Consider the following 22,500-nt stretch of genomic DNA (forward strand, 5'->3'; position numbering starts at 1 on the left):
CTCCCGCGTTTGCGAGGTAGCGCGAGGAAACAGACGAAAGAAATGGCCCAACCCCCCATACACACGTACATACACACGTCCACACACGCAAATATACATACCTACACAGCTTTCCATGGTTTATCCCAGACGCTTCACATGCCTTGATTCAATCCACTGACAGCACGTCAACCCCTGTATACCACATCGCTCCAATTCACTCTATTCCTTGCCCTCCTTTCACCCTCCTGCATGTTCAGGCCCCGATCACACAAAATCTCTTTCACTCCATCTTTCCACCTCCAATTTGGTCTCCCTCTTCTCCTCGTTCCCTCCACCTCCGACACATATATCCTCTTGGTCAATCTTTCCTCACTCATTCTCTCCATGTGCCCAAACCATTTCAAAACACCCTCTTCTGCTCTCTCAACCACGCTCTTTTTATTTCCACACATCTCTCTTACCCTTACGTTACTTACTCGATCAAACCACCTCACACCACACATTGTCCTCAAACATCTCATTTCCAGCACATCCATCCTCCTGCGCACAACTCTATCCATCGCCCACGCCTCGCAACCATACAACATTGTTGGAACCACTATTCCTTCAAACATACCCATTTTTGCTTTCCGAGATAATGTTCTCGACTTCCACACATTTTTCAAGGCTCCCAAAATTTTCGCCCCCTCCCCCACCCTATGATCCACTTCCGCTTCCATGGTTCCATCCGCTGCCAGATCCACTCCCAGATATCTAAAACACTTCACTTCCTCCAGTTTTTCTCCATTCAAACTCACCTCCCAATTGACTTGACCCTCAACCCTACTGTACCTAATAACCTTGCTCTTATTCACATTTACTCTTAACTTTCTTCTTCCACACACTTTACCAAACTCAGTCACCAGCTTCTGCAGTTTCTCACATGAATCAGCCACCAGCGCTGTATCATCAGCGAACAACAACTGACTCATATATATATATATATATATATGTATATATATATATATATATATATATATATGTATATATATATATATATACATATATATATATATATAAGTTAGATGTACGTATATGTCAGCTTTAGCGTAAGCTTGGAAGGTTTAACAAGCAAAGCTGTCAGCTTTTTATTTTTTGTGAAGAGGATGTGGGAGAAGGGAATGGGGGGTTGGGGAGGGGAGAGGGGGAGGGGAATGGGGGGATGGGGAGGGGAGAGGGGGAGGGGAATGGAGTCGAGAAAGCAGCTTGTATTAATTCTTCAGTTATGGTTTGTTTGTTTTTTTGTTTCTTTGGACTCTCTCCCCCCCCCCCCCTTCCCCCTCTCCCCCCCACCCCCTTCCCCCCATCACCCCCCCAAAGGCAGTAATGGGGGGAGAGGAGGGGGCGAGTGGGTGGGTGAGTTGTGGGGGGGAGGAGGAAGGGGATGAAGGGGGGGTAGTGAAACCCCCTCCCTCCCCCTTCGTCCCCATAAGGTTGAAACTTCCCGTTACTTTCCGTTGTAGACGCAAATAATATAACTTCCCGTTACTTTCCGTTGTAGACGCAAATAATATAACTTCCTGTTACTTTCCGTTGTAGACGCAAATAATATAACTTCCTGTTACTTTCCGTTGTAGACGCAAATAATATAACTTCCCGTTACTTTCCGTTGTAGACGCAAATAATATAACTTCCCGTTACTTTCCGTTGTAGACGCAAATAATATAACTTCCCGTTACTTTCCGTTGTAGACGCAAATAATATAACTTCCCGTTACTTTCCGTTGTAGACGCAAATAATATAACTTCCCGTTACTTTCCGTTGTAGACGCAAATAATATAACTTCCCGTTACTTTCCGTTGTAGACGCAAATAATATAACTTTCCGTTACTTTCCGTTGTAGACGCAAATAATATAACTTCCCGTTACTTTCCGTTGTAGACGCAAATAATATAACTTCCCGTTACTTTCCGTTGTAGACGCAAATAATATAACTTCCCGTTACTTTCCGTTGTAGACGCAAATAATATAACTTCCCGTTACTTTCCGTTGTAGACGCAAATAATATAACTTCCCGTTACTTTCCGTTGTAGACGCAAATAATATAACTTCCCGTTACTTTCCGTTGTAGACGCAAATAATATAACTTCCCGTTACTTTCCGTTGTAGACGCAAATAATATAACTTCCCGTTACTTTCCGTTGTAGACGCAAATAATATAACTTCCCGTTACTTTCCGTTGTAGACGCAAATAATATAACTTCCCGTTACTTTCCGTTGTAGACGCAAATAATATAACTTCCCGTTACTTTCCGTTGTAGACGCAAATAATATAACTTCCCGTTACTTTCCGTTGTAGACGCAAATAATATAACTTCCGTTACTTTCCGTTGTAGACGCAAATAATATAACTTCCCGTTACTTTCCGTTGTAGACGCAAATAATATAACTTCCCGTTACTTTCCGTTGTAGACGCAAATAATATAACTTCCCGTTACTTTCCGTTGTAGACGCAAATAATATAACTCCGTTACTTTCCGTTGTAGACGCAAATAATATAACTTCCCGTTACTTTCCGTTGTAGACGCAAATAATATAACTTCCCGTTACTTTCCGTTGTAGACGCAAATAATATAACTTCCCGTTACTTTCCGTTGTAGACGCAAATAATATAACTTCCCGTTACTTTCCGTTGTAGACGCAAATAATATAACTTCCCGTTACTTTCCGTTGTAGACGCAAATAATATAACTTCCCGTTACTTTCCGTTGTAGACGCAAATAATATAACTTCCCGTTACTTTCCGTTGTAGACGCAAATAATATAACTTCCCGTTACTTTCCGTTGTAGACGCAAATAATATAACTTCCCGTTACTTTCCGTTGTAGACGCAAATAATATAACTTCCGTTACTTTCCGTTGTAGACGCAAATAATATAACTTCCCGTTACTTTCCGTTGTAGACGCAAATAATATAACTTCCCGTTACTTTCCGTTGTAGACGCAAATAATATAACTTCCCGTTACTTTCCTTTGTAGATGCAAATAATATAACTTCCCGTTACTTTCCGTTGTAGACGCAAATAATATAACTTTCCGTTGTAGACGCAAATAATATAACTTCCCGTTACTTTCCGTTGTAGACGCAAATAATATAACTTCCCGTTACTTTCCGTTGTAGACGCAAATAATATAACTTCCCGTTACTTTCCGTTGTAGACGCAAATAATATAACTTCCCGTTACTTTCCGTTGTAGACGCAAATAATATAACTTCCCGTTACTTTCCGTTGTAGACGCAAATAATATAACTTTCCGTTACTTTCCGTTGTAGACGCAAATAATATAACTTTCCGTTACTTTCCGTTGTAGACGCAAATAATATAACTTTCCGTTACTTTCCGTTGTAGACGCAAATAATATAACTTCCCGTTACTTTCCGTTGTAGACGCAAATAATATAACTTCCCGTTACTTTCCGTTGTAGACGCAAATAATATAACTTCCCGTTACTTTCCGTTGTAGACGCAAATAATATAACTTTCCGTTACTTTCCGTTGTAGACGCAAATAATATAATTTTTTTTTTCTACTTTTTTTTCTTTTTTTTACTTTTCTCGGGTTCTTGTTTCCTAGGGCCTGGTAGTTTGTTTGAGGAAGGGGGGGGAAGGGGGGGAGGGGAGGGGCATGTAAGGTCAGAGGTCAGGACCCCAGGGTAGGTCAATAGTGGGTAGGGTCAGAGAGAGAGAGATGATACGTGTTGAAGTGTATATATATATATATATATATATATATATATATATATATATATATATATATATATATATATATATATATATACGCGCACACATGTACATAATTCATACTGTCTGCCTTTATTCATTCCCATCGCCACCTCGCCACACATGGAATACCATCCCCCTCCCCCCGCATGTGTGCGAGGTAGGAAAAGACAACAAAGGCCCCATTCGTTCACACTCAGTCTCTAACTGTCATGGAATAATGCACCGAAACCACAGCTCCCTTTCCACATCCAGGCCCCACACAACTTTCCATGGTTTACCCCAGACGCTTCACATACCCTGGTTCAGTCCATTGACAGCACGTCAACCCCGGTATACCACATCGTTCCAATTCACTTTATTCCTTGCACGCCTTTCACCCTCCTGCATGTTCAGGCCCCGATCGCTCAAAATCTTTTTCACTCCATCTTTCCACCTCCAATTTGGTGTCCCACTTCTCCTCGTTCCCTCCACCTCCGACACATATATCCTCTTGGTCAATCTTTCCTCACTCATTCTCTCCATGTGCCCAAACCATTTCAAAACACCCTCTTCTGCTCTCTCAACCACGCCCTTTTTATTTCCACACATCTCTCTTACCCTTACGTTACTCACTCGATCAAACCACCTCACACCACACATTGTCCTCAAACATCTCATTTCCAGCACACACACACACACACACACACACACACACACATGTATATATATATATATATATATATATATATATATATATATATATATATATATATATATATATATATATACCCTCAAAGGCCCAGTCCTCTGTTCTTAACGCTACCTCACTAATGCGGGAAATGGCGAATAGTTTGAAAGAAACAGAAATATATATATATATATATATATATATATATATATATATATATATATATATATATATATATATATATATATATAAACCTTAACCGTTTTCTTTGTTAAATTCTCATCTGTTCACTTGGTGACAATGATTTAATTTATCAACCTTAATATTGAAGTAATTGATGTAGGTTTTAATTCCTGGATGCATGTTTTCCCCTCTGTGAAATTGGTATAATTGGTTGGACGCGAAATTGGCGTAATTGGTTGGACGCGAAATTGGCATAATTGGTTGGACGCGAAATTGGCGTAATTGGCTGGACGCGAAATTGGCATAATTGGTTGGACGCGAAATTGGCGTAATTGGTTGGACGCGAAATTGGCATAATTGGTTGGACGCGAAATTGGCGTAATTGGTTGGACGCGAAATTGGTATAATTGGCTGGACGCGAAATTGGCGTAATTGGCTGGACGCGAAATTGGTATAATTGGCTGGACGCGAAATTGGCGTAATTGGCTGGACGCGAAATTGGCGTAATTGGCTGGATGCGAAATTGGCGTAATTGGCTGGACGCGAAATTGGCGTAATTGGCTGGACGCGAAATTGGCGTAATTGGCTGGACGCGAAATTGGTATAATTGGCTGGACGCGAAATTGGCGTAATTGGCTGGACGCGAAATTGGTATAATTGGCTGGACGCGAAATTGGCGTAATTGGCTGGACGCGAAATTGGTATAATTGGCTGTGTGGTGGGTTTGTTATCCACATTTGATGTATGGAATTGAGTATGATTAATTGTGTGAATGATTAATTGCCTATCTGTACTGTACGGGGAGGAGGGAGTTGTACACTGGTGGGGGCCCCCATCTCTTGTACTGTACGGGGAGGGAGTTGTACACTGGTAGGGGCCCCCATCTCTTGTACTGTACGGGGAGGAGGGAGTTGTACACTGGTGGGGGCTCCATCTCTTGTACTGTACGGGGAGGAGGGAGTTGTACACTGGTGGGGGCTCCATCTCTTGTACTGTACGGGGAGGAGGGAGTTGTACACTGGTGGGGGCTCCATCTCTTGTACTGTACGGGGAGGAGGGAGTTGTACACTGGTGGGGGCCCCATCTCTTGTACTGTACGGGGAGGAGGGAGTTGTACACTGGTGGGGGCTCCATCTCTTGTACTGTACGGGGAGGAGGGAGTTGTACACTGGTGGGGGCTCCATCTCTTGTACTGTACGGGGAGGAAGGGAGTTGTACACTGGTGGGGGCCCCCATCTCTTGTACTGTACGGGGAGGAGGGAGTTGTACACTGGTGGGGGCCCCCATCTCTTGTACTGTACGGGGAGGGAGTTGTACACTGGTGGGGGCCCCATCTCTTGTACTGTACGGGGAGGAGGGAGTTGTACACTGGTGGGGGCCCCCATCTCTTGTACTGTACGGGGAGGAAGGGAGTTGTACACTGGTGGGGGCCCCCATCTCTTGTACTGTACGGGGAGGAGGGAGTTGTACACTGGTGGGGGCCCCCATCTCTTGTACTGTACGGGGAGGAGGGAGTTGTACACTGGTGGGGGCCCCCATCTCTTGTACTGTACGGGGAGGAGGGAGTTGTACACTGGTGGGGGCCCCATCTCTTGTGCTGTACGGGGAGGAGGGAGTTGTACACTGGTGGGGGCCCCCATCTCTTGTACTGTACGGGGAGGAGGGGGTTGTACACTGGTGGGGGCCCCCATCTCTTGTACTGTACAGGGAGGAGGGGGTTGTACACTGGTGGGGGGCCCCCACCTCTTGTACTGTACGGGGAGGAAGGGAGTTGTACACTGGTGGGGGCCCCCATCTCTTGTACTGTACGGGGAGGAGGGAGTTGTACAGTGGTGGGGGCCCCCATCTCTTGTACTGTACAGGGAGGAAGGGAGTTGTACACTGGTGGGGGCCCCCATCTCTTGTACTGTACAGGGAGGAAGGGAGTTGTACACTGGTGGGGGCCCCATCTCTTGTACTGTACGGGGAGGAGGGAGTTGTACAGTGGTGGGGGCTCCATCTCTTGTACTGTACGGGGAGGAGGGGGTTGTACACTGGTGGGGGCTCCGTCTCTTGTACTGTACGGGGAGGAGGGGGTTGTACACTGGTGGGGGCCCCCATCTCTTGTACTGTACGGGGAGGAGGGGGTTGTACACTGGTGGGGGCCCCATCTCTTGTACTGTACGGGGAGGAGGGAGTTGTACACTGGTGGGGGCCCCCATCTCTTGTACTGTACGGGGAGGAAGGGAGTTGTACACTGGTGGGGGCCCCATCTCTTGTACTGTACGGGGAGGAGGGAGTTGTACACTGGTGGGCCCCCCCATCTCTTATACTGTACGGGGAGGAAGGGAGTTGTACACTGGTGGGGGCCCCATCTCTTGTACTGTACGGGGAGGAGGGAGTTGTACACTGGTGGGGGCCCCCATCTCTTATACTGTACGGGGAGGAAGGGAGTTGTACACTGGTGGGGGGCCCCCATCTCTTGTACTGTACGGGGAGGAGGGGGTTGTACACTGGTGGGGGCTCCCATCTCTTGTACTGTACGGGGAGGAGAGAGTTGTACACTGGTGGGGGCCCACCATCTCTTGTACTGTACGGGGAGGAGGGAGTTGTACACTGGTGGGGGCCCCATCTCTTGTACTGTACGGGGAGGAGGGAGTTGTACACTGGTGGGGGCCCACCATCTCTTGTACTGTACGGGGAGGAGGGAGTTGTACACTGGTGGGGGCCCCATCTCTTGTACTGTACGGGGAGGAGGGGGTTGTACACTGGTGGGGGCCCACCATCTCTTGTACTGTACGGGGAGGGAGTTGTACACTGGTGGGGGCCCCATCTCTTGTACTGTACGGGGAGGAGGGGGTTGTACACTGGTGGGGCCCCCATCTCTTGTACTGTACGGGGAGGAGGGAGTTGTACACTGGTGGGGGCCCACCATCTCTTGTACTGTACGGGGAGGAGGGAGTTGTACACTGGTGGGGCCCCCATCTCTTGTACTGTACACACACACACACACACACACACACACAGTGTGGGAGAGACGGTGTGGGTGGAGACGTGGGTGAGCCGTAGGGCCAAACTGGCGTCCTTATTTCGGACAATATTTCGCTTGACCACATACTCCTGGACGGAGGGGAAGTCCACCTGGGCAGGAAGGGGGGGGGGGGGAAAGTGCCTGGAAGTACCTGAATTAAAAGGGAAGTAGGGGAGAGGGGAAGTAGGTGGGTGTGTGTGTGTGTGTGTGTGTGTGTGTGTGGAAGGGGGGAAGGGGCAGGGAAATGGGTGAGAAGGGACTGTCATTCTGGGTATGGTGGGTTCGGGAATGGTACCCCCAGAACTACCCCCAGTACCCCCCAGAACTACCCCCAGTACTGGGGGTAGTTCTGGGGGGTACTGGGGGTAGTTCTGGGGGGTACTGGGGGTAGTTCTGGGGGAACTGGGGTAGTTCTGGGGGGGTACTGGGGGTAGTTCTGGGGGGTACTGGGGGTAGTTCTGGGGGGTACTGGGGGTAGTTCTGGGGGGTACTGGGGTAGTTCTGGGGGGTTCTGGGGGGGTACTGGGGGTAGTTCTGGGGGGTACCTGGGGTAGTTCTGGGGGTACCTGGGGTAGTTCTGGGGGGGTACTGGGGGTAGTTCTGGGGGGTACTGGGGGTAGTTCTGGGGTGTACTGGGGGTAGTTCTGGGGGGGTACTGGGGTAGTTCTGGGGGTACTGGGGGTAGTTCTGGGGGGTACTGGGGGTAGTTCTGGGGGGTACTGGGGGTAGTTCTGGGGGGTACTGGGGGTAGTTCTGGGGGTACTGGGGTAGTTCTGGGGTGTACTGGGGGTAGTTTTGGGGGGGTACTGGGGTAGTTCTGGGGGGTACTGGGGTAGTTCTGGGGGGTACTGGGGGTAGTTCTGGGGGGTACTGGGGTAGTTCTGGGGGGGTACTGGGGTAGTTCTGGGGGGGTACTGTGGGTAGTACTGGGGGTAGTTCTGGGGGGTACTGGGGGTAGTTCTGGGGGGTACTGGGGTAGTTCTGGGGGGGTACTGTGGGTAGTTCTGGGGGTACTGGGGGTAGTTCTGGGGGCGTACTGGGGGTAGTTCTGGGGGGTACTGGGGTAGTTCTGGGGGTACTGGGGGTAGTTCTGGGGGGTACTGGGGGTAGTTCTGGGGGGAACTGGGGTAGTTCTGGGGGAGTAAATGTGGGGGGAGTTCTTGGGGGGAACTTGGGGTAGTTCTGGTGGGGGGAACTGGGGGTAGTTCTGGGGGGAATCTAGGGGTAGTTCTGGGGGGGGGGAATATCTGGAGGTAGTTCTGGGGGAGGGGGGAGGGGTGGAGGGGATCTAGAATGTCTCCCTCCGTCATCTTGGATCCTGGAAGAGTGGCTGGCTTTATGGCTTTATGGCTGGCTGGCTGGCTTTATGGCTTTATGGCTGGCTGGGTAGAGGAAGTCAGCCAGACCCGGAGTGATGCGCGCGTCTTGGTGTCGAGAGGTGAAACGAAAGGAGGAAGTGAATATAGTGGAGAAGACCTAGTTAGGCAAGAAAAGACAACAAACAGATTGGGAAAGACTTGAACATGGTTTCCAAGGCTTGTCTCTACCCGCGATGTTGGGTGAGGGGGAGGCGGCAGGGAGGAGGGTCGTCTCACACCCACCAGCGCGGGTAGAGACGTGCCCTCGAAGTCCAGAATAACGTGAAGATAAGATAAGATAATGTGATGAAGGAGCCACTCTCCTCATAAAAGTTTCCTAGTGACATCAAAGACATGTTCTCATTCGCTGTATTATGCCTAACCTTGATCACTTTGGCTGTTAGAGGCAGCAGACGGTACACTTAGTGCCACTTTGCCGTCACATTCATAAGGGTTACGATATATATATATATATATATATATATATATATATATATATATATATATATATATATATATTTATATATATTTCTTTTTTATTATTATACTTTGTCGCTGTCTCCCGCGTTAGCGAGGTAGCGCAAGGCAACAGACGAAAGAATGGCCCACCAACCCACCCACATACACATGTATATATATACATACACCTCCACACACACAGCACATATACATACCTATACATCTCAACGTATACATATATATATATATATATATATATATATATATATATATATATATATATATATATATATATATATATACACACACACAGACATATACACATATATACACTGTACATAATTCATACTTGCTGCCTTCATTCATTCCCGTCGCCACCCCCGCCACACATGAAATAACAACAACCCCCTCCCCCCTCGTGTGTATATGAATGGATGGGCTATTCTTCGTCCGTGCTTCCTGGCGCTCCCTCGCTGGCGTGGGAAACAGCGATCAAGTCTAATGAAGATCAGATAAAATATGTATTAGTGTCAGGTGGGAGCTGGTGTTCTATTAATACACATAGAATTGAATACAACAAAATATTGAGAGTTAAATAATTTTGTTCATTATGTTCTCAATGTTCACTGATGTCTAAGATAATTTGTGTGTTGGAATAACGCATTGTTATCCGGGACGACCCTTGAACACGACGGTATACGACCCTTGAGTACGACGGTATACGACCCTTGAGCACGACGGTATACGACCCTTGAACACGACGGTATACGACCCTTGAGCACACGACGGTACACAACCCTTGAGCACACGACGGTATACGACCCTTGAGCACGACGGTATACGACCCTTGAGCACACGACGGTATACGACCCTTGAGCACACGACGGTACACAACCCTTGAGCACACGACGGTATACGACCCTTGAGCACACGACGGTATACGACCCTTGAGCACACGACGGTATACGACCCTTGAGCACACGACGGTACACAACCCTTGAGCACACGACGGTATACGACCCTTGAGCACGACTGTATACGACCCTTGAGCACGACGGTATACGACCCTTGAGCACGACGGTATACGACCCTTGAGCACACGACGGTATACGACCCTTGAACACACGACGGTATACGACCCTTGAGCACACGACGGTATACGACCCTTGAGCACGACGGTATACGACCCTTGAGCACACGACGGTATACGACCCTTGAACACACGACGGTATACGACCCTTGAGCACACGACGGTATACGACCCTTGAGCACACGACGGTATACGACCCTTGAGCACACGACGGTATACGACCCTTCATCACACGACGGTATACAACCCATGAGCACACGACGGTATACGACCCTTGAGCACACGACGGTATACGACCCTTGAGCACACGACGGTACACAACCCTTGAGCACACGACGGTATACGACCCTTGAGCACGACTGTATACGACCCTTGAGCACGACGGTATACGACCCTTGAGCACGACGGTATACGACCCTTGAGCACACGACGGTATACGACCCTTGAACACACGACGGTATACGACCCTTGAGCACACGACGGTATACGACCCTTGAGCACGACGGTATACGACCCTTGAGCACACGACGGTATACGACCCTTGAGCACACGACGGTATACGACCCTTGAACACACGACGGTATACGACCCTTGAGCACACGACGGTATACGACCCTTGAGCACACGACGGTATACGACCCTTGAGCACACGACGGTATACGACCCTTGAGCACACGACGGTATACGACCCTTCATCACACGACGGTATACAACCCTTGAGCACACGACGGTATACGACCCTTGAGCACACGACGGTATACGACCCTTGAGCACACGACGGTACACAACCCTTGAGCACACGACGGTATACGACCCTTGAGCACGACTGTATACGACCCTTGAGCACGACGGTATACGACCCTTGAGCACGACGGTATACGACCCTTGAGCACACGACGATACACAACCCTTGAGCACACGACGGTATACGACCCTTGAGCACACGACGGTATACAACCCTTGAGCACGACGGTATACGACCCTTGAGCACACGACGGTATACGACCCTTGAGCACACGACGGTATACAACCCTTGAGCACGACGGTATACGACCCTTGAGCACACGACGGTATACGACCCTTGAGCACACGACGGTATACGACCCTTGAGCACACGACGGTATACGACCCTTGAGCACACGACGGTATACGACCCTTGAGCACAGGACGGTATGCGACCCGTTAGCACACGACGGTATACGACCCTTGAGCACACGACGGTATACGACCCTTGAGCACACGACGGTATACGACCCTTGAACACACGACGGTATACGACCCTTGAGCACACGACGGTATACGACCCTTGAACACACGACGGTATACGACCCTTGAGCACACGACGGTATACGACCCTTGAGCACACGACGGTATACGACCCTTGAGCACACGACGGTATACGACCCTTGAACACACGACGGTATACGACCCTTGAACACACGACGGTATACGCCCCTTGAGCACACGACGGTACGACCCTTGAACACACGACGGTATACGACCCTTGAACACACGACGGTATACGACCCCTTAACCTCACACGTTGTGGGGTGTGGGGGTGTGGGTGTGTGGGGGTGTGGGTGTGTGGGGGTGTGGGTGTGTGGGTGTGTGGGGGTGTGGGTGTGTGGGGGTGTGGGTGTGTGGGGGTGTGGGTGTGTGGGGGTGTGGGGGTGTGGGTGTGTGGGGGTGTGGGTGTGTGGGGGTGTGGGTGTGTGGGGATGTGTGTGTGTGGGTGTGTGGGGGTGTGGGTGTGTGGGGGTGTGGGGGTGTGGGTGTGTGGGGGTGGGGGTGTGTGTGGGTGTGTGTGGGGGTGTGGGGGTGTGTGGGTGTGTGTGGGGGTGTGTGGGGGGGCCATCATATGGCTGAGGTCGGTAAGACGACGCGTCGTTATCACGCCGGAGCAGACGACCTTTCCCCCTCCCCCCTTCCCCCTTCCCCTCCCCCCTTCCCCTCCCCTCAACCCCTCCATGAGGCAATCATTCCCCCCGGATGCATTTAATGACGTATTGCTTAATGGGTGATTCGCGAAGGGGGGGAGGTACTTTAGCCTCCCCCCTACCCCCCTCCCCGCCACCCTCGGGGGGGGGAGGGGGAAGGGGTAGAAGGTAAGGAGGGGGGAGGGGGAGGGTTTAGAAGGTAAGGGGGGAAGAAAAGGGGGAGGGGGGGGAGAAACCACCTGGTGTTACTTGGTGTTTGTGTGAGGTTAGGTTAGGTATCAGGTTGGGAGGGGGGGAGAGGGGGATGATAGTGGTGTGGTATAAGGGGGGAGGGGGCTATTGGTATGGTATAAGGGGGGAGGGGGAGGGAGTGTTGGTATGGTATAAGGGGGGAGGGGGAGGGAGTGTTGGTATGGTGTAAGGGGGGAGGGGGAGGGAGTGTTGGTATGGTGTAAGGGGGAGGGGGTGTTGGTATGGTGTAAGGGGGAGGGGGTGTTGGTATGGTGTAAGGGGGGAGGGGATTATGGTATTAAGGGAGGGAAGTGGTTATTGGTGTTGGTAGGGGGGGGAAGTGGCTATTGCTAGGGGAGGTAGGGTAAATGGCTGTTGTTAGGGGAGGAGGGTAAGTGGCTATTGTTATCGAACGGTGGTAAGTGGCTATTGTTAGGGGAGGTAGGGTAAATGGCTGTTGTTAGGGGAGGAGGGTAAGTGGCTATTGTTATCGAACGGTGGTAAGTGGCTATTGTTAGGGGAGGTAGGGTAAATGGCTGTTGTTAGGGGAGGAGGGTAAGTGGCTATTGTTATCGAACGGTGGTAAGTGGCTATTGTTAGGGGAGGTGGGGTAAGTGGCTGTTGTTATGGAAGGGTGGTAAATGGCTGTTTGTTAGGGGTGGGGGTAAGTGGCCGTTGATATAGAAGGGAAGTAAGTGGCTGTTGTTAGGGAAGGGAGTGTGGTAAGTGGCTGTCGGTAAGTGGCTTTCGGTATACGGTGTTCACGTCGTGGGGGGGAAGTGGTTATTGGTGTTAGTGGGGGGGGTGAAGTGGTTGTAGTTCCGGGGGGGGTTGTAAGTGGGGGTTGTAAGTAGCTGTTAGTATCTGCGGTACGGCAGGTGTAGATAAAGATAAGCCACTGACCATACGGTACACGGTAAGATAAAAGTATCTATAGATACTCTTGTAAGTAGATAAAAGTATCTATAGATACTCTTGTAAGTAGATACTTACCAAGTATCTATAGATACTCTTGTAAGTAGATAAAAGTATCTATAGATACTCTTGTAAGTAGATACTTACCAAGTATCTATAGATACTCTTGTAAGTAGATAAAAGTATCTATAGATACTCTTGTAAGTAGATACTTACCAAGTATCTATAGATACTCTTGTAAGTAGATAAAAGTATCTATAGATACTCCTGTAATTAGATACCAAGTATCTATAGATATTCTTGTAAGTAGATACCAAGTATCTATAGATACTTTTGTAAGTTGATACTTACCAAGTATCTATAGATACTCTTGTAAGTAGATACTTACCAAGTGTCTATAGATACTCTTGTAAGTAGATACTTACCAAGTATCTATAGATACTCTTGTAAGTAGATACTTACCAAGTATCTATAGATACTCTTCTAAGTAGATACTTACCAAGTATCTATAGATACTCTTGTAAGTAGATACTTACCAAGTATCTATAGATACTCTTGTAAGTAGATACTTACCAAGTATCTATAGATACTCTTGTAAGTAGATACTTACCAAGTATCTATAGATACTCTTGTAAGTAGATACTTACTATGATTCACTGGTAATTAGTCTAGAGTGATTAAGAGGGACTTGAACACGACGGTGTACGACCCTTGAACACGACGGTATACGACCTTTGAACACGACGGTATACGACCCTTGAACACGACGGTATACGACCCTTGAGCACGACGGTATACGACCCTTGAGCACACGACGGTATACGACCCTTGAGCACACGACGGTATACGACCCTTGAACACGACGGTATACGACCCTTGAGCACACGACGGTATACGACCCTTGAGCACACGACGGTATACGACCCTTGAACACACGACGGTATACGACCCTTGAGCACACGACGGTATACGACCCTTGAGCACGACGGTATACGACCCTTGAGCACACGACGGTATACGACCTTTGAGCACACGACGGTATACGACCCTTGAGCACACGACGGTATACGACCCTTGAGCACACGACGGTATACGACCCTTGAGCACACGACGGTATACGACCCTTGAACACACGACGGTATACGACCCTTGAGCACACGACGGTATACGACCCTTGAGCACGACGGTATACGACCCTTTAGCACACGACGGTATACGACCTTTGAGCACACGATGGTATACGACCCTTGAGCACACGACGGTATACGACCCTTGAGCACACGACGGTATACGACCCTTGAGCACACGACGGTATACGACCCTTGAGCACACGACGGTATACGACCCTTGAACACACGACGGTATACGACCCTTGAGCACACGACGGTATACGACCCTTGAACACACGACGGTATACGACCCTTGAGCACACGACGGTATACGACCCTTGAACACACGACCTTATAATCACGATGGCGCGTTACAGCGCGGGAGGGTATAGACGCACCCAGACGACGTCTTGACACTGTTCCAATCTCCTGGGCGTGGGGGGGGGGAGGCTCGCACGCCCCACACACACACACACACACACACCACACTCTCTACCTCCCCCCCCCCCCCCGCTTCCCTCTCAAAAATAATAGGAAATGTGGTCCTGAGTGAGATTCGAACCCGCGTTTTGATGGTCCACGGTGCAGCTTTAACCTCGGGGTCATTGTGTGTGGGTGTGTGTGTGTGTGTGTGTGTGTGTGTATTGTGTGGGGGGGGGGTGGTGTTCACTCACAATGAAAGGTGATTTGATAAGAGAGATAGATAGATAGATAGATAGATAGATAGATAGAGAGAGAGAGAGAGAGAGAGAGAGAGAGAGAGAGAGAGAGAGAGAGAGAGATGGGAGGCAGCTTCAAGTTTGGTAAACATGTTTACCAAATGGCTGTCCTAGCTACGTCTCTTCGTTGTATATCAAGTGACTGTTATATTTCTCTCTTGTGTCTCCCCTGATGATGATGTGATTATGACACGAAACTGCACTTGGCAACTTTTCGTGTTTCATTTCCCTCCGTGGACTCATAGGACTAGACTTGATCACGCGCAAAATTGTGATCCTTTCCAACATATATATATATATATATATATATATATATATATACATATATATATATATATATATATATAGGTTGCTTCTGTTATGCTATGTATACCCACCTATCCACGTGTATACCCACCTATCCCTATGTATACCCGCCTATCCACGTGTATACCCACCCATCCACATGTATACCCACCTATCCACGTGTATACCCACCTGTCCACATGTATACCTACCTATCCACATGTATACCCACCTATCCACGTGTATACCCACCCATCCACATGTATACCCACCTATCCACGTGTATACCCACCTGTCCACATGTATACCCACCTGTCCACATGTATACCCACCTGTCCACATGTATACCTACCTATCCACATGTATACCCACCTATCCCTATGTATACCCACCTATCCACGTGTATACCCACCCATCCACATGTATACCCACCTATCCCCGTGTATACCCACCTGTCCACATGTATACCTACCTATCCACATGTATACCCACCTATCCCCATGTATACTCACCTATCCACATGTATACCCACCTATGCACGTGTATACCCACCTATCCCATGTATACCCACCTATCCCCATGTATACCCACCTATCCCCATGTATACCCACCTATCCATCCGCTATCCCCCCCTCACCATCAGACGACACTTGCTGGTCTAACCACCCAACTGCGTCGTTAACCTGGTGGGGGGGGGGGGTTAGAAGGAGGGGAGGATAGACGTAAACCTATCCTTGGATAGTAGCCTGAGGGAGAGGGGGGGGGAGGATGGAGAGAAATGGGGGGGTAGAAGGGGGAGTTGGTGATGGAAATGGGTCGCTAATGGAATCGCTGCTGCTGGTGTAAGTAGAGGGGAAGGGAATGGGGTAGGGTGATGGGGGAAGGGACGGGGGAGAGGGAGAGGGGGATGGGAAATGGGATTGGGGAGGGGGAATGGGGGAAGGTAGGGGGGGAGAATGGAGGAAGGGACGATGGAGGGGGGAATGGGGGAGGGGACGGGGTGATGGGGCATGGGACTGGGGAGGGGACGGGGTGATGGGGGATGGGACTGGGGAGGGGACGGGGTGATGGGGGATGGGACTGGGGAGGGGAAGAGGTGATGGGGGATGGGACTGGGGAGGGGAAGGGGTGATGGGGGATGGGACTGGGGAGGGGAAGGGGTGATGGGGGATGGGACTGGGGAGGGGAAGGGGTGATGGGGGAGGGGACGGGGTGATGGGGAGCAAGGTTAAATGGGAGGAAATAACCTCTCCAGGTTTGACCTTCCCACATAACGAGATGTTACGTCGGGTTCCCTCCCCCACACTTTCCGGGGGGGAGGGAGGGATTGATGTGGTTGATGGTGTTTGTTTGCCGGGGCGTTGGCGTTCCTGTAGGTGTTGTGTGGGGAGGTGAGTTGATGTGGGTATAGTGTGGGGAGGCGTTGATGTAGGTGTTGTGTGGGGAGGTGAGTTGATGTGGGTATAGTGTGGGGGAGGCGTTGATGTAGGTGTTGTGTGGGGAGGTGAGTTGATGTGGGTATAGTGTGGGGGGGGCGTTGATGTAGGTGATGTGTGGGGAGGTGAGTTGATGTGGGTATAGTGTGGGGGGGCGTTGATGTAGGTGTTGTGTGGGGAGGTGAGTTGATGTGGGTATAGTGTGGGGGGGCGTTGGCGTTGATGTAGGTGTTGTGTGGGGAGGTGAGTTGATGTGGGTATAGTGTGGGGGGGGGCGTTGATGTAGGTGTTGTGTGGGGAGGTGAGTTGATGTGGGTATAGTGTGGGGGGGGGCGTTGATGTAGGTGATGTGTGTGGGAGGTGAGTTGATGTGGGTTAGTGTGGGGGGGGGCGTTGATGTAGGTGTGTGTGGGGAGGTGAGTTGATGTGGTATAGTGTGGGGGGGGCGTTGATGTAGGTGATGTGTGGGGAGGTGAGTGATGTGGGTATAGTGTGGGGGGGGCGTTGATGTAGGTGTTGTGTGGGGAGGTGAGTTGATGTGGGTATAGTGTGGGGAGGGCGTTGGTGATGTAGGTGATTGTGGGGAGGTGAGTTGATGTGGGGTATAGTGTGGGGGGTGGCGTTGATGTAGGTGATGTGTGGGGAGGTGAGTTGATGTGGTATAGTGTGGGGAGGCGGGCGTTGATGTAGGTGTTGTGTGGGGAGGTGAGTTGATGTGGGTATAGTGTCGGGTGTTGTTGTTGATGTAGTTGCTGTTGGTGGGGTGTGGTGTTGATGTGGGGATAGTGTCTCTCTGTTGACGTGGTGGAGTCGGGTGATAAGAGGTGTTGGCGTGGTTGATGTTTGTGGAGGTTGGGGTGGGGGGAGGGGGGAAGGAAGGCTGGGTCTGTTGACGTGGGGCGTTGGTGCTGGATTGACATGGGTAAACCCTTTGATATTGACGTGGGTAGGGGAAATAACGGTGATTGGTGCCCTTGACGCGGGCGGTCGCCACGGCAACAGAACGTATACACACACACACACACACACTGTCATCTGTTAGCCCCCTCTCCCCCCCCCCATCCTTTCTGTTGTCGTCGCCATTTTCTGTTCCTTCGTCTGTTGCCCCGACAAGTGAGGGATCTCTTGCCGTGGTCGAGAGAGAGAGAGAGAGAGAGAGAGAGAGAGAGAGAGAGAGAGAGAGAGAGAGAGAGAGAGAGAGAGGCACGCATCTCCCTGGCCTTTGTTTTGTTCCAGTAATGTTGCCCGGGTTGGTGTGGGGGCGACTCTATAAATCCATACTCGATCCGAACGCTCTTTTAAAAAAACTTAAATTTGTAAATTCTTTATATATATATATATATATATATATATATATATATATATATATATATATATATATATATATATATATATATATATTTTATTTGACTACTGTAGACCTCAGTATTTGTATTAAATTTTTTTTTATTTTAGATCTGATGTTTTGATAACCCAAAATTAGCGTTAGATAAGTTTTTCTATTCGATTTATATATATTCTTAATCATTCGATTTATATATATTTTTAATCATTCGATTTATATTTGTAATCATTCGATTTATATATTTTAATCTTTCGATTTATAATTAGTTTTAATCATTCGAATTTATATATATTTTTAATCATTCGATTTATATTTATTTTTAATCATTCGATTTATATGTATTTCTAACACTGGTAGACATTCGTAGTAATATTACATATACAGTAAAATGTGAAGTAGATATTTTTGCCTTCATGTGTTCTACATATGTGGGACGCCTGAATATGTGGGGCAGAATATTACATATGTACTGGAGGTTAACACTGGAATATGTGGTGTACAGTGTGCCACATATCTCCCCCCCTCTCCCATGTTGGATCAGCAGGGGGCCCACATATCTCCTCCCCATCCTATGTTGGGTCAGAAGGGGGCCCACATATCTCCTCCCCATCCTATGTTGGGTCAGATGGGGGCCCACATATATCTCCCCATCCTGTGTTGGGTCAGAAGGGGGCCCATATATGTCTCCCCCCTCCCATGTTGGATCAGAAGGGGGCCCACATATATCTCCCCCCTCCCATGTTGGTTCAGAAGGGGGCCCACATATATCTCCCCCCTCCCGTGTTGGGCCAGAAGGGGGCCACACATATCTCCCCCCTCCCGTGTTGGGCCAGAAGGGGGGCCCATATATCTCCCCCCTCCCATGTTGGGTCAGATGGAGGCCCACATATCTCCCCCTCCCATGTTGGGTCAGAAGGGGGCTCACATATCCCCCATCCTATGTTGGGTCAGAAGGGGGCCCACATATCTCCCCCCTCCCATGTTGGGTCAGAAGGGGGCCCCACATATGTCCCTCCCCTCCCATGTTGGGTCAGAAGGGGGCCCACATATCTCCCCCTCCCATGTTGGGTCAGAAGGGGGCCCACATATCTCCCCCTCCCATGTTGGGTCAGAAGGGGGCCCCACATATGTCCCTCCCCTCCCATGTTGGGTCAGAAGGGGGCCCACATATCTCCTCCATCCCATGTTGGGTCAGAAGGGGGCCCACGTATCTCTCCCCCCTCCCATGTTGGGTCAGAAGGAGGCCCACATATCTCTCCCCCTCCCATATTGGGTCAGAATGGGGCCCACATATATCTCCCCCCTCCCATGTTGGTTCAGAAAGGGGGCCCACATATATCTTCTCCTCTCCCATATTGGGTCAGAATGGGGCCCACATATATCTCCCCCCTCCCATGTTGGTTCAGAAAGGGGGCCCACATATATCTTCTCCTCTCCCATGTTGGGTCAGAAGGGGGGCCCACATATCTCTCCCCTCCCATGTTTGGTCAGAAGGGGGCCCACATATCTCCTCCCATCCTATCTTGGGTCAGAGGGGGGCCCACATATCTCCCCCCTCCCATGTTGGGTTAGAAGGGGGCCCACATCTCCCCCCCCCCCCCATGTTGGCACCCACTCCACGTTTTCTGTCGACTGGAATGAAACACAGAGGGACATATACGCTACCTTGACCTGACTTAACCTGACCCAACCTCACCTAACCTCACTTACCCACAGCCTCACATAACTTGACATCGAAATATGACAGCACAACCTCACTACACATAACCCAGCCTAATACAAACCTCACCCCATGTAACATAACCTCACTTAGCATAATCTCTCTTTATATAACCTCACATCACCTAACCTAACATATTCTCCCCTCACATAACCTCACTTATGTGCACATAACCCCCAGCCTAATACAACCTCACGCCACATAACATAAAAACAACCTCACTTCTGCTAGCCTAAGATAACCTCTTTTTGTATAACTTCACATAACCTCACCTCACTTAAACTCACCTCACATAACCTCACCTCACATAACCTCACCTCACATAACCTCACCTCACATAACCTCACCTCACATAACCTCACCTCACGTAAACTCACCTCACATAACCTCACCTCACATAACCTCACCACATAACCTCACCTCATAACCTTACCTCACATAGCCTCATCTCATAACCTCACCTCACATAACCTCACCTCACATAGCCTCACCTCACATAACCTCACCCCACATAACCTCACCTCACATAACCTCACCTCATAACCTTACCTCACATAACCTCACCTCACATAACCTCATATAGCCTCACCTCATAACCTCACCTCACATAACCTCACCTCATAACCTCACCTCACATAACCTCACCTCACATAGCCTCACCTCATAACCTCACCTCACATAGCCTTACCTCACATAGCCTTACCTCACATAACCTCACCTCACATAACCTCACCTCACATAACCTCACCTCACATAACCTCACCTCACCTCACATAACCTCACCTAAACTAACCTCACCTTGAAACTGACACATGTTGACTTATGTTAATGTTAGTATTGTAACATAATGATCATGTTAACATTTTAGCAGTATTTATGTCAATGATGTTACCCATTAACCTACACATTTTTAGCAATGTTAATGTACGTGTTATATTTCACAAAGTGTTAAATTTACCAATGTTGATATTAATATTCTAACATAATGATCATGTTAACATCTTTAACAGGATTAATGTCAGCGATGTTTTAGCCCAGCAACACACTCAGTTTGACCAATGTTAATGTTTGTGTTATATTTAACCTAATGTTAATTCTACCCCCCCCCCCACAGTGATGTCTGGTGTGAGTGTGTGGGAAGCTGTGGACCGTCGTGGGGCATCTATCACTGAGTGCGAGGCCTGGGCTATCCTAGCTGCCTCTGCCACCACACTCCAGGACAACGCACTCACAGGTCAGTAGAGGGTGTGTGTGTGGGGGGAGTGAGGGGAGAGGGGTAGGGGGGTCTGTTGTGGGGTGAGGGAGGGGTGAGGGTGGGACGTGTGTGTGTGGTCTGCTGTTGGGTGTGTGGGGTCTGTTGTAGGGTGTGTGGGGTAGGGTGTGGAGTGTGGGGTCTGGTGTGTTGGGTCTGTTGTTGTGGGGTGAGGGGTGTGTGGGGGGTATTTTTGGGGTGAGGGGTGTGTGGAGTCTGTTGTGGGGTGAGGGGTGTGTGGGGGTCTGTTGTGGGGTGAGGGGAGGGATGTGGGGTGTGTGTGTGTGTGTGTGGTCTGCTGTTGGGTGTGTGGGGTCTGTTGTAGGGTGTGTGGGGTGGGGTATGGTGTGTAGGGTCTGTTGTAGGGTGTGTGGGGTAGGGTATGGTGTGTGGGGTCTGTTGTAGGGTGTGTGGGGTGGGGTATGGTGTGTGGGGCCTGTTGTAGGGTGTGTGGGGTGGGGTATGGTGTGTGGGGCCTGTTGTAGGGTGTGTGGGGTGGGGTATGGTGTGTGGGGTCTGTTGTAGGGTGTGTGGGGTGGGGTATGGTGTGTGGGATCTGTTGTAGGGTGTGTGGGGTGGGGTATGGTGTGTGGGGCCTGTTGTAGGGTGTGTGGGGTGGGGTATGGTGTGTGGGGCCTGTTGTAGGGTGTGTGGGGTGGGGTATGGTGTGTGGGGTCTGTATTAAGGTGTGTGGGTAGGATGTGGGGTGTGTGGGTGCGTGGCTGCTGTTGTGAGGGTGTGTTGGGGGGTATGTGTGGGGTGCGGTCTGTAGGGAGGATGTGTGGGGGGTGGAGTGTGTGTGGGGAGGGAGTGGTGGCTTCTGTTGTTGTGTGGGTGTGTTGTACTTCCGTTTGTGTGGGGGGTGAGCGTATACCGTTGTCCCGTTACTGTTGCCTGGCGGCCGTTACCGTTCAGTCACGTGTGGTGTTACTGTTGTGGGGCACACACACACACACACACACACACACACCCACCACCTTACCCCCCCCCCCTTCCTCCCAGCCCACCCCCACACCGCCAGACCCACCCACCCACCCCAGG

General features: G+C 49.7%; 1 protein-coding gene across 2 annotated transcripts in view; it reads left to right on the forward strand.

Annotated features, from left to right (window-relative positions):
• Window positions 1–22,500, forward strand: part of LOC139759005 (tyrosine-protein phosphatase non-receptor type 13-like) — a 260,354-nt gene that overhangs the window by 94,362 nt on the left and 143,492 nt on the right. For both annotated transcript variants that reach the window (XM_071680887.1, XM_071680888.1), the window contains exon 3: window positions 21,322–21,441. In XM_071680887.1, the coding sequence (XP_071536988.1) occupies window positions 21,324–21,441 (118 nt within the window). In that variant the 5' untranslated portion in view covers window positions 21,322–21,323. The remainder of the gene's footprint in view (window positions 1–21,321; window positions 21,442–22,500) is intronic.

This window comes from Panulirus ornatus, chromosome 32 (assembly GCF_036320965.1).
Source record: "Panulirus ornatus isolate Po-2019 chromosome 32, ASM3632096v1, whole genome shotgun sequence".
Lineage (NCBI taxonomy): Eukaryota > Metazoa > Arthropoda > Malacostraca > Decapoda > Palinuridae > Panulirus > Panulirus ornatus.